Source organism: Oncorhynchus gorbuscha, linkage group LG16 (genome assembly GCF_021184085.1).
Source record: "Oncorhynchus gorbuscha isolate QuinsamMale2020 ecotype Even-year linkage group LG16, OgorEven_v1.0, whole genome shotgun sequence".
Classification (NCBI taxonomy): domain Eukaryota; kingdom Metazoa; phylum Chordata; class Actinopteri; order Salmoniformes; family Salmonidae; genus Oncorhynchus; species Oncorhynchus gorbuscha.
In genome coordinates this window covers 39,923,503-39,947,093 of record NC_060188.1, presented here as the reverse complement: position 1 = coordinate 39,947,093, position 23,591 = coordinate 39,923,503, and the positions used below count along the sequence as shown (strand labels likewise).

The 23,591-nt window shown below is 45.6% G+C and overlaps 1 protein-coding gene across 2 annotated transcripts in view; it reads right to left on the bottom strand.

The window, feature by feature from the left end:
- rad50 (RAD50 homolog, double strand break repair protein) overlaps positions 1-3,631 on the bottom strand; it is a 43,818-nt gene extending 40,187 nt beyond the window's left edge. Inside the window, exons 1-3 of one of the 2 annotated variants that reach the window (XM_046304789.1) lie at positions 3,509-3,595; positions 3,058-3,174; positions 178-329 (exon numbers count right to left, since the gene is read on the bottom strand). In XM_046304789.1, coding sequence (XP_046160745.1) covers positions 178-329; positions 3,058-3,094 — 189 coding nt within the window. In that variant the 5' untranslated portion in view covers positions 3,095-3,174; positions 3,509-3,595. Of the gene's footprint in view, positions 1-177; positions 330-3,057; positions 3,175-3,508 lie in introns of both variants that reach the window. The other variant, XM_046304790.1, reaches the window with a different exon arrangement.
- Positions 3,632-23,591: the final 19,960 nt, after the last annotated feature.

Sequence of the window (23,591 nt, the reverse complement as noted above, 5' to 3'; positions counted from 1 at the left end):
AATCATGCAATACTGTGCATCTCACACCCACTATCCCATCAAGAAGTGTGATAAGGTTTTGCATTTATCGGCTAATGATCCCTTTCTATGGTAATGTCAATGAATGTAATGTTATGTGATACTAACTTTTTTTTTTGCAGGGCAGCATACAAGTCGTATAAATCTCATGCAACCTACCGTTTTACCAGCACCATTGGGTCCCACTAACACAGTCAAGGGATTAAAGAATGATATGACTTGTTTGTCTTTGTCTTCCACTCCAAAGCTCCTCACACCGAGGATGCTCATCTTCTCAATTCTGGACATTTTTGCACCTTTATTGGGTTCAGCTGGGGAACAAGAGCTTAAATGAGCATTCTCAGCAGATGCCAACTTCTAATAGCAAAAGTAATTTAATTACTGAATGGGCAAACATGCATGTAATTGGCTCGTGAAAACACCCCCTAGTCTCGTGTGACCCCACTGACAGTTTGGGTCAAATCTTTGTTGAACGTTCGCTATCTAACCTATCCTGCTGTGTATTGTGTTTAGCTCCACCCAGTGTACAAAACATCAAGAACACCTGCCCTTTCCATGACAGACTGACCAGGAGAAAGCTAAACCCTTATTGATGTCCACTTCAATCAGTGTAGATGGAGAGGAGACAGGTGAAAGCTGCACCATGCAGAAGTCGCTCCGCCATTTCCTAAAATTCTAGTGTCTAATTTCAATGTGACAAAACAAGCATGTACAGTGCCTTCAGAAAGTATTCAGACCCCTTGCCCTCTTCCACTTTGTTTTGTTACAGCCTTCCTTTAAAATGGACCAAAGAATAACGTATAAAAAATTTATGAAATTTAAATGTAAAAGAAGAAGAAGCTCAGGAATCTACACACAATACCCCATAATGACAAAGTAAAAACAGGTTCAAACATTGTCGAAAATGTATTTAAAAAAAACAGAAATACCTTATTTACAGAAGTATTCAGACCCTTTGCTATGAGACAAAATTGAGCTCAGGTGCATGTTGTTTCCATTGATCATCCTTGAAAATGTTTGTACCCTTTCATTGGGGTCCAATTATGGTAAAGCCAAAAGATTGGACATGATTTGGGAAGGCACACGTCTATATAAGGTCCCACAGTTTACAGTGCATGTCAGAGCAAAAACCAAGCAATGAGGTTGAAGTACTTGTCCGTAGTGCTCGAGACAGGATTATGTTGACAGCGGAGTCAATCACCACCTTCCGGAGACACCTGAAACCCCACCTCTTTAAGGAATACCTAGGATAGGATAAAGTAATCCTTCTCACCCCCCCCCCCTTAAAATATTTAGATGCACTATTGTAAAGTGGTTGTTCCACTGGATGTCATAAGGTGAATGCACCAATTTGTAAGTCGCTCTGGATAAGAGCGTCTGCTAAATGACTTAAATGTAAATGTAATGTTGAGGCACAGATCTGGGGAAAGGTACCAAAAAATGTCTGCAGCATTGAAGGTCCCCAAGAACACAGTGGCCTCCATTCTTAAATGGAAGAAGTTTGGAACCCCCAAGACACTTCCCAGAGCTGGCCGCCCAGCCAAACTGAGCAATCGGGGGAGAAGGGCCTTGGTCAGAGAGGTGACCAAGAACCCGATGGTCACTGACAGAGCTCCAGAGTTCCTCTGTGGAGATGAGAACCTTCCAGAAGGACAACAATCTCTACAGCGCTCCACCAATCAAGCCTTTATAGTAGAGTGACCCAAAGGAAGACACTCAGTAAAAGGGACATGACAGCCCACTTGGGAGTTTGCCAAAAGGCACCTAAAGACACTCAGACCATGAGAAACGTGATCATCTTTGGCCTGAATGCCAACCGTCATGCATGGAGGAAACCAAGCACCATCCCTATGGTGACACATGGTGGTGGCAGCATCATGCTGTGGGGATGTTTTTCACGGCAGTGACTAGAAGACTAGTCAGTATCGAGGCAAAGATGAACAGAGCAAAGTACAGAGAGATCCTTGATGAAAACCTGCTCAGGACCTCAAACTGGAGCAAAGGTTCACCTTCCAACAGGACAACGACACTAAGCACACACCCAAGACACAACAGGAGTGGCTTCAGGACAAGTCTCTGAATGTCCTTGAGTGACCCAGTCAGAGCCCGGACTTGAACCTGATCGAGCATCTCTTTGGAGAGAACTGAAAATAGCTGTGCAGCCACGTTCCCCATCCAACCTGACAGAGCTTAAGAGGATCTGCAGAGAAGAATGCAAGAAACTCCCCAAATACAAGTGTGCCAAGCTTGTAGTGTCCTACCCAATAACACTCAAGGCTGTAATCACTGCCAAAGGTGTTTTGACAAATTACTGAGTAAAGGGCCTTAATAATTTAAATAAATTTGTAAAAACCTGTTTTTGCTTTGTCATTACAGGGTATTTGTGTGTATATTGTTTTTTTTTCATCAATTTAACCCATTTTAAAATAAGGCTGTAACCTAACAATGTGGAAAAAGTCAAGGGGTCTGCATACTTTCCAAAGGCACTATTTTTCACTTTAGAAAAATAAGTGTTAACTGCATTGTTGGTTAATGTCTTGTAAGTAAGCATTTCACTGTAAGGTTGTATTCAGCGCATGTGACAAATACAATTTGTTTTGCATAGTGTAGATTATCATTGTAAAATCCAAACAGCTGTGAAATATATTTTGCATAAACTAAAATATAGTATTTTCTGCTGTTTAAGGTTGGTGTAAAAACAAAAAAAGTCAGAAAAAAGAACGCAAATAGCGAACAGAACACACCTACCCTTTCGTAGACTTACCTTCAATTTAAAAAAAAAACACATCTAGAACTCACCTTCCTATGTGAATTTGGTCGGGTTGGCCAAAAAGTTAAAACTTCATACAATTGAGACATGGATTGCGTATGTGTTTCATTCAGACGTTGAACGGGCAAGACAACACATCTTACTTATTAGTACCTTAGAATGGATTATGGTAGTAGCTGTGCCATGCACTCCGGCTTGTGTCAAGAAATGCAACGCTGCTGGGTTTCTCACGCTCAACAGTTTTCAGTGTGTATTAAGAATGGTCTTACCACCCAAACGACATCCAGACACAACCGTGGGAAGCATTGGAGTCAACCTGGGCCAGCATCCCTGTGGAACGCTTTCGACATCTTGTAGAGTCCACGCCCCAACAAACTGAGGCTTTTCTGTGAGGGCAAACTCAATACTAGGGAGGTGTTCTTAAATGTTTTGTACACTGTATATTGTAACCTAGAAGTTAGCTATTAATTTGGAAACATTGCAAAAGCACAGTATCGATTTGGACAACACGGGCATGTGTGACTATCAACAGCAATGACCAGAAAGCTAACGTTACTGGTAGCTAGCTAGCTAGCAAACTTCGAAAGCTAACGTTAGCTTAGAGACCAACAGCGAATTACTTTTCACTATTTAAAATTTGTGAACAGAAAGACCAACAATTGCAATGAGAATAATGTACGGAGGCATCTTGAGACAATAAAGCATGTCGAAAAAAATTACCTTATTTTTTTAGCAGCGAAAGTTCTTACTAGACTTGCCGCGCTGACCAAAACCGTGACGACGCAGCATCCGCTCATCAAAGGCAACTACCGGTGTTATTACTTTTTTGTCCGGTAGAGGGCAGGCAAAAACTGTGGGTCAGATATGTTGTGGCCCAGGAAGAAAAAAATACTTGATATCTTCGTCTTTGAGATTTGATTGGCGGATCGCATCCAACTTTTAGGTGCGTACTGTACTGGTGTGTGAGGCAATTCAGAGCCTACCTACATTATATTATTTGATACAATAATAACTAATAATTAAAATTGCCCTCTCTAAAAAAAAAACACACCACCTAATTCCAATATTTAACTATGACTAGTCCTACTCCAGACCAATGGTGTGAGAGGGCATATCACTACCACCCCTTACAACTGTTCTGCAGTAAATCCTTCCAATCCCAATTAATTCCTGTTTGTCCTATATTTTATTTATTTTAAATCCCAGCCCCCATCCCCGCAGGAGGCCTTTTTGCCTTTTGGTAGGCCATCATTGTAAAAAATAATTTGTTCTAAACTGACTTGCCTCGTTAAAATAAAGGTTTAATAAAAAATCATTATCGGCCGCTGCCACCACAACCTCTATTTTCTGTGACGTTCGAGCCATCCATTTCTGCAGTACAATTCACAACCATGTCTATGAATGTTAAAAAACCCACTTTACTGAAGCACATAATGTATACTTCCCATCAGTCTCTCTTCATCCTCTGCCTACTCACAGGAATTCTGTACTACTCTAACAACCTCAATCTGCCTCTCTCACCGGACACCTCCAATCTCCAGCCCCATGATCACCCCCAAAACGAACACACACAACTTTCTCCACCGATACCACACATTCCGTAATCTCATGCCCTCCTGCACACTTCTCACATCTAGGCATCTCCCTTCTACATACTGCTGCAATATTTTTTCGGAACATAAGCTTTCAGGGTATAACTGACTATCTTGACCTTATCTGGTGACGACTCAGCATGACAGATAATGTCTTCTCCATTTCCCCACCGGATCGACGTCTCACCAAACAGCAGGTGTTACAAACACTGTGAATCTTCAATTTCAACTGCTCCTCCTCAACACTTAATGCCACTCCCGTTATCACCCTGCACCGGAGAGAATTCACATCACAATTCTTGTACCTAATCTCACAATACGGAGCGCCCGCTCCCTCCTGGAGGAAACACAATAAATCATCACAAGTCCACTCTGAGTTACTTCACCAACTCAACAGTCCCCAACCTCTCCTCCACCTAACCTTACACCACATATGGATCAATCAAAAGGCAAGGAATCATTCTCTCTACAAATCTCACTCCCACTGGGACAAAATCATCCTTATCATCCTTGGCCTTGCCGTAGGTACTTCATCCTCACTCTCAACAAGTTCCATCACTGAACTACTGGAGATCGTATCCCTGTTTTTGCACTTGACGCCCACCTTCCTCACTTCACTGCTTCCCTCTACACTCAACTTCTTCTCAGCAGTCATCACTGCACCTGCCACCACATTTAATTAATCCTCACTCTCGTCATGTTCCATTTCCTCCTCAAACTTTTCCAAAAGTTCTGTGTGATCCTCCAATCCATATTCACTCAAACATATTCAATGTTTCTCCTTTTTTTCTTATCCATCATCTTTTCCTTCACCAGATCTTTCAGAAGGCCCCACTCCATGTTTATTCATGATATGCTGGTATCTTCAACCTAGGATGGCAGGTAGCCTAGCCTAGTGGTTAGAGTGTTGGACTTATAACCAAAAGGTTGTGAGATCAAATCACTGAGCTGAACAAAGTGAAAATCTGTTGTTCTTCTCCTGAACAACGCAGTTAGAATAAGAATTTGTTCTCAACTGACTTGCCTAGTAAAAGAAATAAAAGGTCAGAGATCAACAAATAGATTCAGCCACCGGCTGATTTGTTTTGTTGAGGTACCAGAACACAATTACAAATAATTTGTAGACTGCAAATTCACCACAAGAATCCCAAACTGATACAATATTTGACGAAAACATCATAATTTAAAATCTTGCTTACATTTGTATACGATCACGTGTATCTCTCTATTATGTGTGGGAATACTTGGGAACAGATTTCTTAAATAAAAATAACTTGGAGCTGATTTCCTCGTGTTTTTATAGACTTATGTCCGACAATTATACTTCTTTTTCAGTATGATATGTCAGATAAAGGAATAACGACAGACACCAATGTCAGGTTCAATAGCCTTGTTTGTGCATTGTACGAATCCCTACAACTGGAGTCCGGGGAACAGTCCGGCTAGTCGATTACCTATCAACTAGACTCCGTAACACTTAGTGGGACAAATAAAACCACCCGCAGGCCGTAAATTGGGGAACCCTGACCTAGGTTGTGGCCACTAGCCAGAGGGGTATACTACAAAGTAGATTCAATGTGTTTTTGGTTGCTGAGTCAATTCGACCATGCCCATTTCAAGCTTATCTTCAATTTTTTTTTGCTAGATAACCACCGACTGTAGCCGTTTACCACACACGTTTACCTTCCTTACATGTAAAAAGAACACCAGCATAGGCTAGCATAATGACTGTTGTGAACTTTTTTTTATTGACGTATTTAAGCTAGCCAGCTAGTTAACGTTAGCTCATGGTTTGTGTAGTCATACTTTTTCATGTGATGACATGCTAGCTAGCATTAGCCCATCAGAGAAGGGATATTTAGCTAACGTTAGCTAGTTAACATTAACTCACCGTTTGTGCAGTCAGACTTGCCAGCTAACATTAGGCCGGCACCATGGCAAGGATAGTTGGTTAAGTAACATGTCACCACTTAGAAAAGTCTGACTACACGAACGGTGAGCTACTGTTAACTAGCTAGCTATCTAAATATTGCCTGGTGGGCTAGCAAGTTAGCCACCTTGGTTGGCTAGTTAACTACATTAGCTAAAGTTGACTAGCTAGCCCACAAAGGACTTATGGGCTCAATGTTATCCCCATACAAAACACAGAAATGGTTTTGTTCCATGAGTGCATCTGTTGTACATGACTAATCAAATGACCTGTGAAGTCAGTTAGAAATGTCAGCTGGGATGGAAATTAGGCTAGCCTGAGGCAAGTACTTTTCAAAATGGGCTAGTAGACAAGGTGCCAAACTAGCCTGACACAGCACACCATCTACTGCATCTTGCCTATGCTGTTTGGCCATCGCTCATCCATATATTTATATGTACATATTCTTATTCATTCCTTTACACTTGTGTGTAAAAGGTAGTTGTTGTGAAATTGTTAGATTACTTGTTAGATATTACTGCATGGTCGGAACTAGAAGCACAAACATTTCGCTACACTCGCACTAACATCTGCTAACCATGTGTATGTGATCAATAAAGTTTTATTTTTGATTTGATTTGAAATGACTAGTAGAAAATATGCCCAACTAGCCTGACACAGCAGTGACATGGCTAGTAGAAAATATGCCAAACTAGCCTAACAGCAGTGAAATTTAGCATTTGCAAACATCGCATGCCTGAATGTTACCTGGGCTGGTAGAATTTGTGGTCTGCTGGCTAGTGCCCAAAATCGTTATGTTCCATCCCTACATGTCACTCATTTTCTTTGACCTCACAGCTGAGGGTTTTAACTTTCCTCTTGAGAATTAGAATCACAAGTACAGCCTTATAGCTCATCACAATACTTCACCTCTTCGGGCAAATAGTACCCTAGACTGTCCTGATCATCTAGTTGAGCATTCCAGATAATTCCTCCATTCCAACAGAAATGTCCCATCCACATAGTAGGATTTTAGAAGTGCAGATAGACCAAAGCACAGTCTATTTATCATTACTATAATCAAGTCTGTGGGTTATGGTATTTAAATATCAATGTTAACATTTTAGTAATCAACCTAGCTAGCTAGTAAAAGTAAGACGGAGCTGCTCTTCCTCCCGGGGAAGGACTGCCCATTCCATGATCTCGCCATCACGGTTGACAACTCCATTGTGTCCTCCTCCCAGAACGCTAAGAACCTTGGCGTGATCCTGGACAACACCCTGTCGTTCTCAACTAACATCAAGGCGGTGGCCCGTTCCTGTAGGTTCATGCTCTACAACATCCGCAGAGTACGACCCTGCCTCACACAGGAAGCGGCGCAGGTCCTAATCCAGGCACTTGTCATCTCCCATCTGGATTACTGCAACTTGCTGTTGGCTGGGCTCCCTGCCTGTGCCATTAAACCCCTACAACTCAACCAGAACGCCGCAGCCCGTCTAGTGTTCAACCTTCCCAAGTTCTCTCACGTCACCCCGCTCCTCCGCTCTCTCCACTGGCTTCCAGTTGAAGCTTGCATCCGCTACAAGACCATGGTGCTTGCCTACGGAGCTGTGAGGGGAACGGCACCTCAGTACCTCCAGGCTCTGATCAGGCCCTACACCCAAATAAGGGCACTGCGTTCATCCACCTCTGGCCTGCTCGCCTCCCTACCACTGAGGAAGTACAGTTCCCGCTCAGCCCAGTCAAAACTGTTCGCCGCTCTGGCTCCCCAATGGTGGAACAAACTCCCTCACGACGCCAGGACAGCGGAGTCAATCACCACCTTCCGGAGACACCTGAAACCCCACCTCTTTAAGGAATACCTAGGATAGGATAAAGTAATCCTTCTCACCCCCCTTAAAATATTTAGATGCACTATTGTAAAGTGGTTGTTCCACTGGATGTCATAAGGTGAATGCACCAATTTGTAAGTCGCTCTGGATAAGAGCGTCTGCTAAATGACTTAAATGTAATGTAAATGTAACTTGTTTTTGTCTTTCAGCCGGCAATACCGGAAACCCAGTGACAAAACAAGGGCCTTCAGCTGCAAATTCCGTTAGAAAAAAGGTAGCTCATCCACCATGTCAGAACAGGAAGATCCAAACACATCCACTATGGCAGAAAAGAAAGATCCAGACTCATCTACCATGGCAGACGATGAAGTTCCAGGTCCCCCGGCCACTAAAGAACGTAAGAAACTGCTTGTCTGCACAGTTGGGAAAGAGAGATGGCCCTGTATTTACCAGAAAAGGAAGCTCATCCACCATAGCAGAAGAGGAAGATCTGGACTCATCCACCACGGTAGGAAAGGAAGATCCAGACATTGTTGTCATGATGTTGCTTGCAAGCAAGATGAAACATCACAGAGGACCACTGTATGAGTCATAAACTCCTCTCACTGTCAACTGCATTTATTTTCAGCAAACTTAACATGTGTAAATATTTGTATGAACATAACAAGATTCAACAACTGAGACAAACTGAACAAGTGTCATGCAGGTGAAAGAGGACCCAAAAGCGACTTGGCGAAAACAGAGTCTTTAATCCAGTAAAGTAAATACAAACAAAAAACACAACTTTCACTCGAAATGACGAGGACAAACTGAGACTCGATCTTGAACAGCAGGTGAACAGCAGGTTGCCTCGGGAAGGCACTTGAACCAGACAGACTCAGACACCTGCTCACCACGCAGCATCTGAGGAAAACACGACACGACAGGGCGATACACAAACACAGCACGGTGAATTCTAGACAAGGAACCGACAGGACAGGAACGGAACACAAAGGAAGAAATAGGGACTCTAATCAGGGGAAAGGATCGGGAACAGGTGTGGGAAGACTAAATGATTGATTAGGGAATAGGAACAGCTGGGAGCAGGAACGGAACGATAGAGAGAAGAGAGAGCGAGAGAGAGAGAGGGAGGGGGAGAGAGAGGGATAGAAAGAGGGAAAGAACCTAATAAGACCAGCAGAGGGAAACGAATAGAATGGGAAGCACAGGGACAAGACAAGATAATAAATGACAAAACATGACAGTACCCCCCACTCACCGAGCGCTCCTGGCGCACTCGAGGAGGAATCCTGGCGGCAACGGAGGAAATCATCAATGAGTGAACGGTCCAGCACGTCCCGAGACGGAACCCAACTCCTCTCCTCAGGACCGTAACCCTCCCAATCCACTAAGTATTGGTGACCCCGTCCCCGAGAACGCATGTCCATGATCTTATGTACCTTGTAAATAGGTGCGCTCTCGACAAGGACGGGAGGGGGAGGGAAGACGAACGGGGGTGCGAAGAAAGGGCTTAACACAGGAGACATGGAAGACAGGATGGACGCGACGAAGATGTCGCGGAAGAAGCTCAGTCGCACAGCGACAGGATTGACGACCTGGGAGACACGGAACGGACCAATGAACCATGGAGTCAACTTACGAGAAGCTGTCAGTAAGAGGAAGGTTGCCCACACTCTCTGGCCGCAACAATACCTTGGACTCTTAATCCTGCGTTTATTGGCGGCTCTCACAGTCTGTGCCCTGTAACGGCAAAGTGCAGACCTCACCCTCCTCCAGGTGCGCTCACAACGTTGGACAAACGCTTGAGCGGAGGGAACGCTGGACTCGGCAAGCTGGGATGAGAACAGAGGAGGCTGGTAACCCAGACTACTCTGAAACGGAGATAACCCGGTAGCAGACGAAGGAAGCAATGTATTCTGCCCAGGGGAGCTGTTCAAGACGCAGGGTTTCTGAAAGAAAGGCTGCGTAGTATGCGACCAATCGTCTGATTGGCCCTCTCTGCTTGACCGTTAGACTGGGGATGAAACCCGGAAGAGAGACTGACGGACGCACCAATCAAACGACAGAACTCCCTCCAAAACTGTGACGTGAATTGCGGGCCTCTGTCTGAAACGGCGTCTAACGGGAGGCCATGAATTCTGAATACATTCTCGATAATGATTTGTGCCGTCTCCTTAGCGGAAGGAAGTTTAGCGAGGGAAATGAAATGTGCCGCCTTAGAGAACCTATCGACAACCGTAAGAATCACAGTCTTCCCGCAGACAAAGGCAGACCGGTTGAAGTCTAGGGCGATGTGAGACCATGGTCGAGAAGGAATGGGGAGCGGTCTGAGACACTTAGTCTGCGCGCAGTCCGAACAAGCAGCCACGAAACGGCGCGTGTCACGCTCCTGAGTCGGCCACCAAAAGCGCTGGCGAATAGACGCAAGAGTGCCTCGAACACCGGGATGACCAGCTAACTTGGCAGAGTGAGCCCACTGAAGAACAGCCAGACGAGTGGAAACAGGAACGAAAAGGAGGTTACTAGGACAAGCGCGCGCGACGCAGTGTGCGTGAGTGCTTGCTTAACCTGTCTTTCAATTCCCAGACTGTTAACCCGACAACACGCCCATAAGGAAGAATCCCCTCGGGATCAGTAGAAGCCACAGAAGAACTAAACAGACGGGATAAGGCATCAGGCTTGGTGTTCTTGCTACCCGGACGGTAAGAAATCACACTCAAACAGCGAAAAACAACGCCCAACGAGCACGGGCATTATCGTTTGGCAGAACGGATGTACTCAAGGTTCTTAAAACGACAAAAGGAACGGTCGCCCTCCAACCACTGTCGCCATTCGCCTAGGGCTAAGCGGATCAGCAGTTCACGGTTACCCACATCATAGTTGCGCTCAGATGGCGACAGGCGATGAGAAAATAAGCGCAAGGATGAACCTTATCGTCAGACTGGAAGCGCTGGGATAGAATGGCTCCCGGATCTGAAGAACGCCAACCTCGGAATTGTCTAGTGACTCAGGAGTAACGAGGATAGGAGCGGACGTAAAACGTTTCCTGGGCGGAACCGACCACTTAAAACACGTCTTGACAGAAGTAAGAGCTGTGAGAAAGCAACTTGACCGAAATTACGAATGAAACGCCGATAGAAATTAGCGAAACCTAAAAAGCGCTGCAACTCGACACGTGACCTTGAACGGGCCAATCACTGACAGCTTGGACCTTAGCAGAATCCATCTGAATGCCTTCAGCGGAAATAACGGAACCGAGAAAAGTAACGGAGGAGACATGAAAAGAGCACTTCAGACTTTACGTAGAGACAATTCTCTAAAAGGCGCTGTAGAACACGTCAACGTGTGAACATGAATCTCAGTGACGGAGAAAAAATCAGGATATCGTCAAGATAGACAAAAACAAAGATGTTCAGCATGTCTCTCAGAACATCATTAACTAATGCCTGAAAAACAGCTGGCGCATTGGCGAGACCAAACGGCAGAACCCGGTACTTGCCCTAACGGAGTGTTAAACACCGTTTTCCACTGTCCCCCTCTCTGATGCACGAGATGGTAAGCGTTACGAAGGTCAACTTAGTAAAGCACCTGGCTCCCTGCAGAATCTCGAAGGCTGATGACATAAGGGAAGCGGATAACGATTCTTAACCGTTATGTCATTCAGCCCTCGATAATCCACGCAGGGGCGCAGAGTACCGTCCTTCTTCTTAACAAAAAGAACCCCGCCCGGCCGGAGAGGAAGAAGGCACTATGGTACCGGCGTCAAGAGACACAGACAAATAATCCTCGAGAGCCTCGTTCGGGAGCCGACAGAGAGTATAGTCTACCCCGAGGAGGAGTGGTCCCCAAGGAGATCAATACTACAATCATGTACCGGTGAGGAGGAAGGGAGTTGGCTCGGGACCGACTGAAGACCGTGCGCAGATCATGATATTCCTCCGGCACTCCTGTCAAATCACCTCCTGAGAAGTAGGGACAGAAGAAACGGGAGGGATGGCAGACATTAAACACTTCACATGACAAGAAACGTTCCAGGATAGGATAGAATTACTAGACCAATTAATAGAAGGATTATGACATACTAGCCAGGGATGACCCAAAACAACAGGTGTAAACGGTGAACGAAAAATCAAAAAAGAAATAGTCTCACTGTGGTTACCAGATACTGTGAGGGTTAAAGGTAGTGTCTCAAATCTGATACTGGGAAGATGACTACCATCTAAGGCGAACATGGGCGTCTTCTCAACTCTCTGAAAGGAATGTCATGTTTCCGATTCGTCCATGAAACAACCCTCAGCCCCAGAGTCTATCAAGGCACTACATGTAGCACCCGCCGGTCCAGCGTAGATGGACCGACAAAGTAACAGGATCTTGATGGAGAGACTTGAGTAGTTGCGCTCACCTGTAGCCCTCCGCTTACAGATGAGCTCTGGCTTTACTGGACATGAATTAACAAAATGTCCAGCAACTCCGCAATAGAGGCACAGGCGGTTGGTGATCCTCCGTTCCCTCTCCTTAGTCGAGATGCGAATCCCTCCCAGCTGCATGGGCTCAGACTCTGAGCCAGAGGAGGGAGATGGTTGCTGCGGAGCAGGAAACACCGTTGATGCGAGCTCTCTTCCACGAGCCCGGTGACGAAGATCTACCCGTCGTTCTATGCGGATGGCGAGAGCAATCAAAGAGTCCACATCTGAAGGAACCTCCCGGGAGAGAATCTCATCCTTAACCACTGCGTGGAGTCCCTCCAGAAAACGAGCGGAGCGCCGGCTCGTTCCACTCACTAGAGGCAGCAAGAGTGAAACTCAATAGAATAATCCGTTATGGACCGTTCACCTTGGCATAAGGAAGCCAGGGCCTCCTCCCTACCAAAAACTGAACGGTCAAAAACCCGAATCATCTCCTCTTTAAAGTTCTGGAACTTGTTAGAGCAATCAGCCCTTGCCTCCCAGATAGCTGTGCCCCATTCTCGAGCCCGGCGAGTAAGGAGTGAAATGACGTAATCTCTCTCTAGAGTATGTGTTGGGTTGGAGAGAGAACACAATCTCACACTGCGTGAGAAAGGAGCGGCACTCAGTGGGCTGCCCGGAGTAGCAAGGTGGGTTATTAACCCTAGGTTCTGGAGGCTCGGCAGGCCAGGAAGTAACAGGTGGCACGAGACGTAGACTCTGGAACTGTCCAGAGAGGTCGGATGAGCGGCCAGGTTCTCCACGGCATGGCGAGCAGCAGACAATTCCTGCTCGTGTCTGCCGAGCATGGCTCCTTGGATCTCGACGGCAGTGTAACGAGCGTCTGAAGTCGCTGGGTCCATTCCTTGGTCGGTTCCTTCTGTCATGCAGGTGAAAGAGGACCCAAAAGCGACTTGGCGAAACAGAGTCTTTAATCCAGTAAAGTAAATACAAACAAAAAACACAACTTTCACTCGAAATGACGAGGACAAACTGGAGACTCGATCTTGAACAGCAGGTGAACAGCAGGTTGCCTCGGGAAGGCACTTGAACCAGACAGACTCAGACACCTGCTCACCACGCAGCATCTGAGGAAAACACGACACGACAGGGCGATACACAAACACAGCACGGTGAATTCTAACCGACAGGACAGGAACGGAACACAAAGGAAGAAATAGGGACTCTAATCAGGGGAAAGGATCGGGAACAGGTGTGGGAAGACTAAATGATTGATTAGGGGAATAGGAACAGCTGGGAGCAGGAACGGAACGATAGAGAGAAGAGAGAGCGAGAGAGTGAGAGAGGGAGGGGGAGAGAGAGGGATAGAAAGAGGGAAAGAACCTAATAAGACCAGCAGAGGGAAACGAATAGAATGGGAAGCACAGGGACAAGACAAGATAATAAATGACAAAACATGACAACAAGTTCCACAGATGCGACTAACTAATTGAATAATGTGTCCCTGAACAAAGGGGGGGTCAAAATCCAAAGTAACAGTCAGTATCTGGTGTGGCCACCAGCTGCATTAAGTACTGCAGTGCATCTCCTCCTCATGGACTCATTACCACACTCTCCACCAAGGCACCTGCAAGTTCCCGGACATTTCTGGGGGAAATGGCCCTAGCCCTCACCCTCCGATTCAACAGGTCCCAGACATGCTCAATGGGATTGAGATCCAGGCTCTTTGCTGGCCAGTGCAAAACACTGACATTCCTGTCTTGCAGGAAATCACACACAGAACGAGCAGTATGGCAGGTGGAATTGTCATGCTGTAGGGTCATGTCAGGATGAGCCTGCAGGAAGGGTACCACATTAGGGAGGAGGATGTCTTCCCTGTAACGCACAGTGTTGGGATTGCCTGAAATGGCAACAAGCTCAGCCCGATGATGCTGTAGCACACCTCCCCAGACCATGATGGACCCTCCACCTCCGCTCCAGAGTACAGGCCTCGGTGTAACTGTCATTCCTTCAACAATAAACGCTCACGCCTGGTGAGACAAAACCACAACTCGTCAGTGAAGAGCGCTTTTTGCCAGTCCTGTCTGGTCCAGCAACGGTGGGTTTGTGCCCATAGGTGACGTTGTTGCCGGTGATGTCTGGTGAGAACCTGCCTTACAACAGGCCTACAAGCCCTCAATCCAGCCTCTTTCAGCCTATTGCGGACAGTCTGAGCACTGATGGAGGGATTGTGCGTTGCTGGTGTAACTCGGGCAGTTGTTGTTGCCATCCTGTACTTGTCCCGCAGGTGTGATGTTTAGATGTACCGATCCTGTGCAGGTGTTGTTACACCTGTTACACGTGGTCTACCACTGCGAGGACGATCAGCTGTCCACCCTGTCTCCCTGTAGCGCTATCTTAGGCGTCTCACAGTACGGACATTGCAATTTATTGCCATGGCCACATTTGCAGTCCTCATGCCTCCTTGCGGCACGTTCACGCAGATGAGCAGGGACCCTGGGCATCCATCTTTCTTTTGGTGTTTTTCAGAGTCAGTAGAAAGGCCTCATTTAGTGTCCTAAGTTTTCGTAACTGTGCCTAACGTCTGTAAACTGTTAGTGTCTTAACGACCGTTCCACAGGTGCATGTTCGTTAATTGTTTATGGTTCATTGAACAAGCTTGGAAAACAGTGTTTAAACCCTTATAATGAAGATCTGTGAAGTTATTTGGATTTTTACAAATTATCTTTCAAAGATAGAGTCCTGAAAAGGGACGTTTATTTTTTTTTGCTGAGTTTAGTACCCAATAATCTAGTGGTCAAGCAGGGAAATGGTTCCAATCATTTTTCCACCATTCATTTATCCCAGGGGGGATTTTAGAAACACTTAAAAGAAGAGCTGTGTTTTGAGTACGCTTACACTGGCATGATGTTTTGATAACCGTGTAAAACTCTCTAGGACAAGGGAACTTTTATCAATATATTCACCTGTATTTACCCCCCAAAATGAAATGCTAATTAGCTGCTAAAATGTTCAAAAGGAGGCCTTCACAGGGTTCCTACTACTGTATCTCTGTCTAGATGGGAGGGCGAAGTATGAGAGAGTGGAAGTGTGTATGTGTTTGTATTTATCTTTTGATATACTGGTCAGTATCATAATCCATATTTCATCAATTTACAGTTATGATATTGTCATCATCATTCTTAATCTTAACTAGTTGTGTGAATGAGAGCATGTGATGTCATTTTTTTCTATTATCATTTTTGTTCTCTTTATGTTCCCTCTATCTCTGATCACAGATTTGCACCTGTGACAGAGGGGAAGTGTATTTATTTGGGCGCTATGGGGTGGGGCTTCAAGTCTACTCAGTTCTGGGCCTGGGAGAGCCCTTCTGTATTGCCATCTGTACTATGATTTGTTTGTTATTTTCAGCCTGAGGGATGTAAGAATATACATTAAATCTCCCTTTACTTTTCACATGATACAACATGATCCTGAGTTTCATTCAATATATTCCAGGCAACGGCCGGTCTGTGACAATGTAGCTATCATAAAGAACTACAAATGCCATGATGATCTGGACAAGACTGCCGAATAGAGGCAAAGTTAAGAATCGCTCTGGATTAACTATCTAATGTTAGGTAAATGTAGTAATGAATAAATTGGCAACATTTCTTTAAATAAACAATTCTGGGAACTGTCTTGTGCAAGTTTTAAATTGACACAATACCTGTTAGCAAATGTGTCAGCTAGAGATGATGTGCAGGAGCCTGCAGGGATTTTTTAGTCTCGCATGTTTAAAATAAAACTTTGATGCTAATTAACATTTTCGAATTTGAGAGTAAATAGAGGGAAATATATTTATAAAATCCACATTGTGTGAGAGAGATTTGCATGGTTATCAAAACGTCACACCTGGGTAAGCCTTATTTTAAGTGTTTCTAAAATCCCCTATGTGAAAAATATATGGTGGGAAAATGATTGGAACCATTTCCCTGCTTGACCTAGGTTTTGTGGGTATTATGACACCTCCAATGTGGGGCTCTTTTGCATGAGCAAACCGTGAGTAGAGACAGAAGTAATGTGGTCGAGCAGGCATTGGACGGGTCCTGGGAGCGCACAGGCCAGTCGAGAGTGAAAATTGAACTTGAGAGCTTGCAAGAATAATTTTGAGTGAGAAGAACAGAATTGTCACAAATTTTGTTTAAAAAAATCTTAAACAGTACATATAGAACTGTAAGCAAAGAAATGTTGTTGAATTTATTATGGATTTATTATGAATAAATGAATAAACAATATCCCCATTTTAAATAGAATTGTATCTAGGTAAACTTATTCTCTGTTGTATAAGTAATAGACAATATGAGTTCATAAGAAGAAATTGTGTGACAAGGAGTAATAAAATGTTAATGAACACCATTCCAACTAGGCAGGAACAAATGGGTTGTGGACTGTGTAAACACATAAGGTCGTTAGCCTATGGTTGACCCAACTGAAACTTAGCTCTGGGGTTTATAGATAAGGCAGTGAGTACATTCCTAGGGTTTCTGTTAATTAAAACTGTCAGTTCAGTGGTGATCGATAATGTTGAGGGGTCAAAAGTTATCTGGGAGTGTGTTAGTAAGTTAGAATGAACTTTTCACCATACTTTGTCCCGATCGAGAGGAGGGGGTTCGGTTAAGGCAGTGAAAGGACGTCATGATCTGTATATAAACTGATGCATGTGTTTGAGTGGTAGCGCGCTCCGAGAATAAATTCTATTACCTATTATTTAAAGACTGGTCTGCGTCTATTTTATGCAAGCAAGAAATCTTACAAATTCTCATAAAATAAATTAAGAGCTTTCAATTGATGAAAGCACATTGTCATAATTAAATTATACTGACAAACGTGTAAAACATTTATTTGAACACATTCAATTGTCCACCAGCAAATCACTTGTCAATGTCAAGTTTTCGCTCTCAATTTCTCAGTTTGTTCTCTCTGAAGTCTTGGAACCTTGTGGTTAGTTTTTCAGGTGGATGGGGGGCTTAAAGGTGGGTGCTTGTATAAAAACCTTAGATTGGTCACTTTCACTGGAGTGATGGACCAACTAAACAAATTCATGCCATTGCCCAGTCCAGTGTTGTGATTGGCTATTATGAGCCTTCTGTTTGTGATGCATTGCAGAGTTACTGTTTAGCAAGCTAGCCGGCTTGAGTAAGATAGCGCCAGACGACTTGGGAAACCCAGCAGCTTAATAACCAAATCATTTGGGAAATTTGAATAGGTATACTATACCTTGAGTTGAGTGGAATCTACTTGCAAAAGTTAGCTAGGTAATTAGTTGTTAGCCAGGAACGTTTCTCTGTAACACGAAAAGCAGACAGTCAGCTTTAGCAAACACTAAAAATAGTCCAATAACTGCAGGCAGGAACCAATATTTAGGGTATTAAGCCCAAGGACAGACAGACGCACACACACAGGGAATTTTTATTATGTGACGACGTGAAAGAAAGAACCTGCTACAGTTCATACAGTACATATCCAGTACAAAATAATATAATGTAAACTGACATGATAAACCAGCTAAACTCAGGTTAACATGTCAAAATCAGCTTTCTTCACCAAATACATTTGCATGTACAGGAATTTGACTCTGTAAAATGGTGCTGTCTCAAACAGAATTTACAGACAATTAGCACAAACCAAAAACGTATGCAGAATTTCCACAGATCCACATACACTGTACACTAAGCTACATTATAAATCACAAAGGAAGTCTCATCAGATCAGATATTATCAGCAAGCCAGAGCAAAGATAAATTGAATGATACATTTATCACTTAATTTAAGTTTCCACCGAAAAACAATGACATGAGCTCTGTCCCTTAATCTCTGTTCAGCTCCTCGCTTCCGCTCTACTTGCATCCTTCTCAAAACCCATTGGACTAGGTCTGAGGCAAGGAACCTTGGGTTGTCTTATCCTATGGAGTTTTAGTAGGTGCTATGGTCAGTCCTGCATCCTTAGCTCTGTCTATGAATTTGAGCGGTTCAATTTCTCCAGCCCCATCCCTCAGGTTGTTACCGAAACAGGGGCAGGGAGTGTGCTTTGGTTTTTCAACTCCTGATTGCCACTTTAAGAAACACATAAATGAGCATACAAGTATGTTTAAGCATACATGACTTAAGAGTTCAGTGCCATACCTTTAGCTCCCAGGTGCGCCAGAGCTGACACACTAAAGATGAAGTTGCATCAGATGTCTTGACCACCCTCTGGCTGTTCTCCAGAGGTGTCTCAGGAACTGTTTGTGGCCACGTCACCTTCCTCAGAACCAGGGAAGACCTTTAAAAAAAGAGTCAAAGTCCCAACTTAAAATTGTTGTACAATCCATATACATTGGTAAAAAGGTAAACAAAAGTTGGGCACTAGAGTTTGTGGAAGGTGGAGGAATACATAATGTATGTGCTAAGTTGTGTAAGTCATAAAATGAGTTGGTGACTCACTGGTCCAACTTTGGCTCCCTCTGTCTCATTGGTGTAGTGGTCCATGGCGTTGGAGTAGAAGCCTGACTCCACCTAGTCAAACATGTTCTCTCTTCCTGTCACTGACCAGTCTCCTGAGAACAACTGCAGTGCGAGAAATGTCAGAGTTCACTTGGAGTTTAAATCTTTTAATATCTTAATGTTGCATTTAAAGTAACAGTCCATTTAAAGTTTGCTGTGGTTGTATCAAAAGAGGCAACTAAGGACAATTTAGCCAAATGAGTGATAACAGAAGATGTGGGACTGAGCCGAACTCTAGGGCAATTCCACATTAACAGAGTGATGCTGACAGATTCTTCACTTTAAAAAGTGTATGTCAAACACAAACCAATGATTTTAAAGTGAAACAAACCCGCAAAACACCAGTCTCAATGTCAACAGTGAAGATGTCATGCAGGTGAAAGAGGACCCAAAAGCGACTTGGCGAAAACAGAGTCTTTAATCCAGTAAAGTAAATACAAACAAAAAACACAACTTTCACTCGAAATGACGAGGACAAACTGGAGACTCGATCTTGAACAGCAGGTGAACAGCAGGTTGCCTCGGGAAGGCACTTGAACCAGACAGACTCAGACACCTGCTCACCACGCAGCATCTGAGGAAAACACGACACGACAGGGCGATACACAAACACAGCACGGTGAATTCTAGACAAGGAACCGACAGGACAGGAACGGAACACAAAGGAAGAAATAGGGACTCTAATCAGGGGAAAGGATCGGGAACAGGTGTGGGAAGACTAAATGATTGATTAGGGGAATAGGAACAGCTGGGAGCAGGAACGGAACGATAGAGAGAAGAGAGAGCGAGAGAGTGAGAGAGGGAGGGGGAGAGAGAGGGATAGAAAGAGGGAAAGAACCTAATAAGACCAGCAGAGGGAAACGAATAGAATGGGAAGCACAGGGACAAGACAAGATAATAAATGACAAAACATGACAGTACCCCCCACTCACCGAGCGCCTCCTGGCGCACTCGAGGAGGAATCCTGGCGGCAACGGAGGAAATCATCAATGAGTGAACGGTCCAGCACGTCCCGAGACGGAACCCAACTCCTCTCCTCAGGACCGTAACCCTCCCAATCCACTAAGTATTGGTGACCCCGTCCCCGAGAACGCATGTCCATGATCTTATGTACCTTGTAAATAGGTGCGCTCGACAAGGACGGGAGGGGGAGGGAAGACGAACGGGGTGCGAAGAAAGGGCTTGACACAGGAGACATGGAAGACAGGATGGATGCGACGAAGATGTCGCGGAAGAAGCAGTCGCACAGCGACAGGATTGACGACCTGGGAGACACGGAACGGACCAATGAACCGCGGAGTCAACTTACGAGAAGCTGTCGTAAGAGGAAGGTTGCGAGTGGAAAGCCACACTCTCTGGCCGCAACAATACCTTGGACTCTTAATCCTGCGTTTATTGGCGGCTCTCACAGTCTGTGCCCTGTAACGGCAAAGTGCAGACCTCACCCTCCTCCAGGTGCGCTCACAACGTTGGACAAACGCTTGAGCGGAGGGAACGCTGGACTCGGCAAGCTGGGATGAGAACAGAGGAGGCTGGTAACCCAGACTACTCTGAAACGGAGATAACCCGGTAGCAGACGAAGGAAGCGAATTGTGAGCGTATTCTGCCCAGGGGAGCTGTTCTGCCCAAGACGCAGGGTTTCTGAAAGAAAGGCTGCGTAGTATGCGACCAATCGTCTGATTGGCCCTCTCTGCTTGACCGTTAGACTGGGGATGAAACCCGGAAGAGAGACTGACGGACGCACCAATCAAACGACAGAACTCCTCCAAAACTGTGACGTGAATTGCGGGCCTCTGTCTGAAACGGCGTCTAACGGGAGGCCATGAATTCTGAATACATTCTCGATAATGATTTGTGCCGTCTCCTTAGCGGAAGGAAGTTTAGCGAGGGAATGAAATGTGCCGCCTTAGAGAACCTATCGACAACCGTAAGAATCACAGTCTTCCCCGCAGACAAAGGCAGACCGGTAATGAAGTCTAGGGCGATGTGAGACCATGGTCGAGAAGGAATGGGGAGCGGTCTGAGACGACCGGCAGGAGGAGAGTTACCCGACTTAGTCTGCGCGCAGTCCGAACAAGCAGCCACGAAACGGCGCGTGTCACGCTCCTGAGTCGGCCACCAAAAGCGCTGGCGAATAGACGCAAGAGTGCCTCGAACACCGGGATGACCAGCTAACTTGGCAGAGTGAGCCCACTGAAGAACAGCCAGACGAGTGGAAACAGGAACGAAAAGGAGGTTACTAGGACAAGCGCGCGACGCAGTGTGCGTGAGTGCTTGCTTAACCTGTCTTTCAATTCCCCAGACTGTTAACCCGACAACACGCCCATAAGGAAGAATCCCCTCGGGATCAGTAGAAGCCACAGAAGAACTAAACAGACGGGATAAGGCATCAGGCTTGGTGTTCTTGCTACCCGGACGGTAAGAAATCACAAACTCGAAACGAGCGAAAAACAACGCCCAACGAGCTTGACGGGCATTAAGTCGTTTGGCAGAACGGATGTACTCAAGGTTCTTATGGTCTGTCCAAACGACAAAAGGAACGGTCGCCCCCTCCAACCACTGTCGCCATTCGCCTAGGGCTAAGCGGATGGCGAGCAGTTCACGGTTACCCACATCATAGTTGCGCTCAGATGGCGACAGGCGATGAGAAAAATAAGCGCAAGGATGAACCTTATCGTCAGACTGGAAGCGCTGGGATAGAATGGCTCCCACGCCTACCTCTGAAGCGTCAACCTCGACAATGAATTGTCTAGTGACGTCAGGAGTAACGAGGATAGGAGCGGACGTAAAACGTTCTTTTAGAAGATCAAAAGCTCCCTGGGCGGAACCGGACCACTTAAAACACGTCTTGACAGAAGTAAGAGCTGTGAGAGGGGCAGCAACTTGACCGAAATTACGAATGAAACGCCGATAGAAATTAGCGAAACCTAAAAAGCGCTGCAACTCGACACGTGACCTTGGAACGGGCCAATCACTGACAGCTTGGACCTTAGCGGAATCCATCTGAATGCCTTCAGCGGAAATAACGGAACCGAGAAAAGTAACGGAGGAGACATGAAAAGAGCACTTCTCAGACTTTACGTAGAGACAATTCTCTAAAAGGCGCTGTAGAACACGTCGAACGTGCTGAACATGTATCTCGAGTGACGGAGAAAATATCAGGATATCGTCAAGATAGACAAAAACAAAGATGTTCAGCATGTCTCTCAGAACATCATTAACTAATGCCTGAAAAACAGCTGGCGCATTGGCGAGACCAAACGGCAGAACCCGGTACTCAAAATGCCCTAACGGAGTGTTAAACGCCGTTTTCCACTCGTCCCCCTCTCTGATGCGCACGAGATGGTAAGCGTTACGAAGGTCCAACTTAGTAAAGCACCTGGCTCCCTGCAGAATCTCGAAGGCTGATGACATAAGGGGAAGCGGATAACGATTCTTAACCGTTATGTCATTCAGCCCTCGATAATCCACGCAGGGGCGCAGAGTACCGTCCTTCTTCTTAACAAAAAGAACCCCGCCCCGGCCGGAGAGGAAGAAGGCACTATGGTACCGGCGTCAAGAGACACAGACAAATAATCCTCGAGAGCCTTACGTTCGGGAGCCGACAGAGAGTATAGTCTACCCCGAGGAGGAGTGGTCCCCGGAAGGAGATCAATACTACAATCATACGACCGGTGAGGAGGAAGGGAGTTGGCTCGGGACCGACTGAAGACCGTGCGCAGATCATGATATTCCTCCGGCACTCCTGTCAAATCGCCAGGTTCCTCCTGAGAAGTAGGGACAGAAGAAACGGGAGGGATGGCAGACATTAAACACTTCACATGACAAGAAACGTTCCAGGATAGGATAGAATTACTAGACCAATTAATAGAAGGATTATGACATACTAGCCAGGGATGACCCAAAACAACAGGTGTAAACGGTGAACGAAAAATCAAAAAAGAAATAGTCTCACTGTGGTTACCAGATACTGTGAGGGTTAAAGGTAGTGTCTCAAATCTGATACTGGGAAGATGACTACCATCTAAGGCGAACATGGGCGTAGGCTTCTCTAACTCTCTGAAAGGAATGTCATGTTTCCGAACCCATGCTTCGTCCATGAAACAACCCTCAGCACCAGAGTCTATCAAGGCACTACATGTAGCACCCGAACCGGTCCAGCGTAGATGGACCGACAAAGTAGTACAGGATCTTGATGGAGAGACTTGAGTAGTTGCGCTCACCTGTAGCCCTCCGCTTACAGATGAGCTCTGGCTTTTACTGGACATGAATTAACAAAATGTCCAGCAACTCCGCAATAGAGGCACAGGCGGTTGGTGATCCTCCGTTCCCTCTCCTTAGTCGAGATGCGAATCCCTCCCAGCTGCATGGGCTCAGACTCTGAGCCAGAGGAGGGAGATGGTTGCGATGCGGAGCAGGGAAACACCGTTGATGCGAGCTCTCTTCCACGAGCCCGGTGACGAAGATCTACCCGTCGTTCTATGCGGATGGCGAGAGCAATCAAAGAGTCCACATCTGAAGGAACCTCCCGGGAGAGAA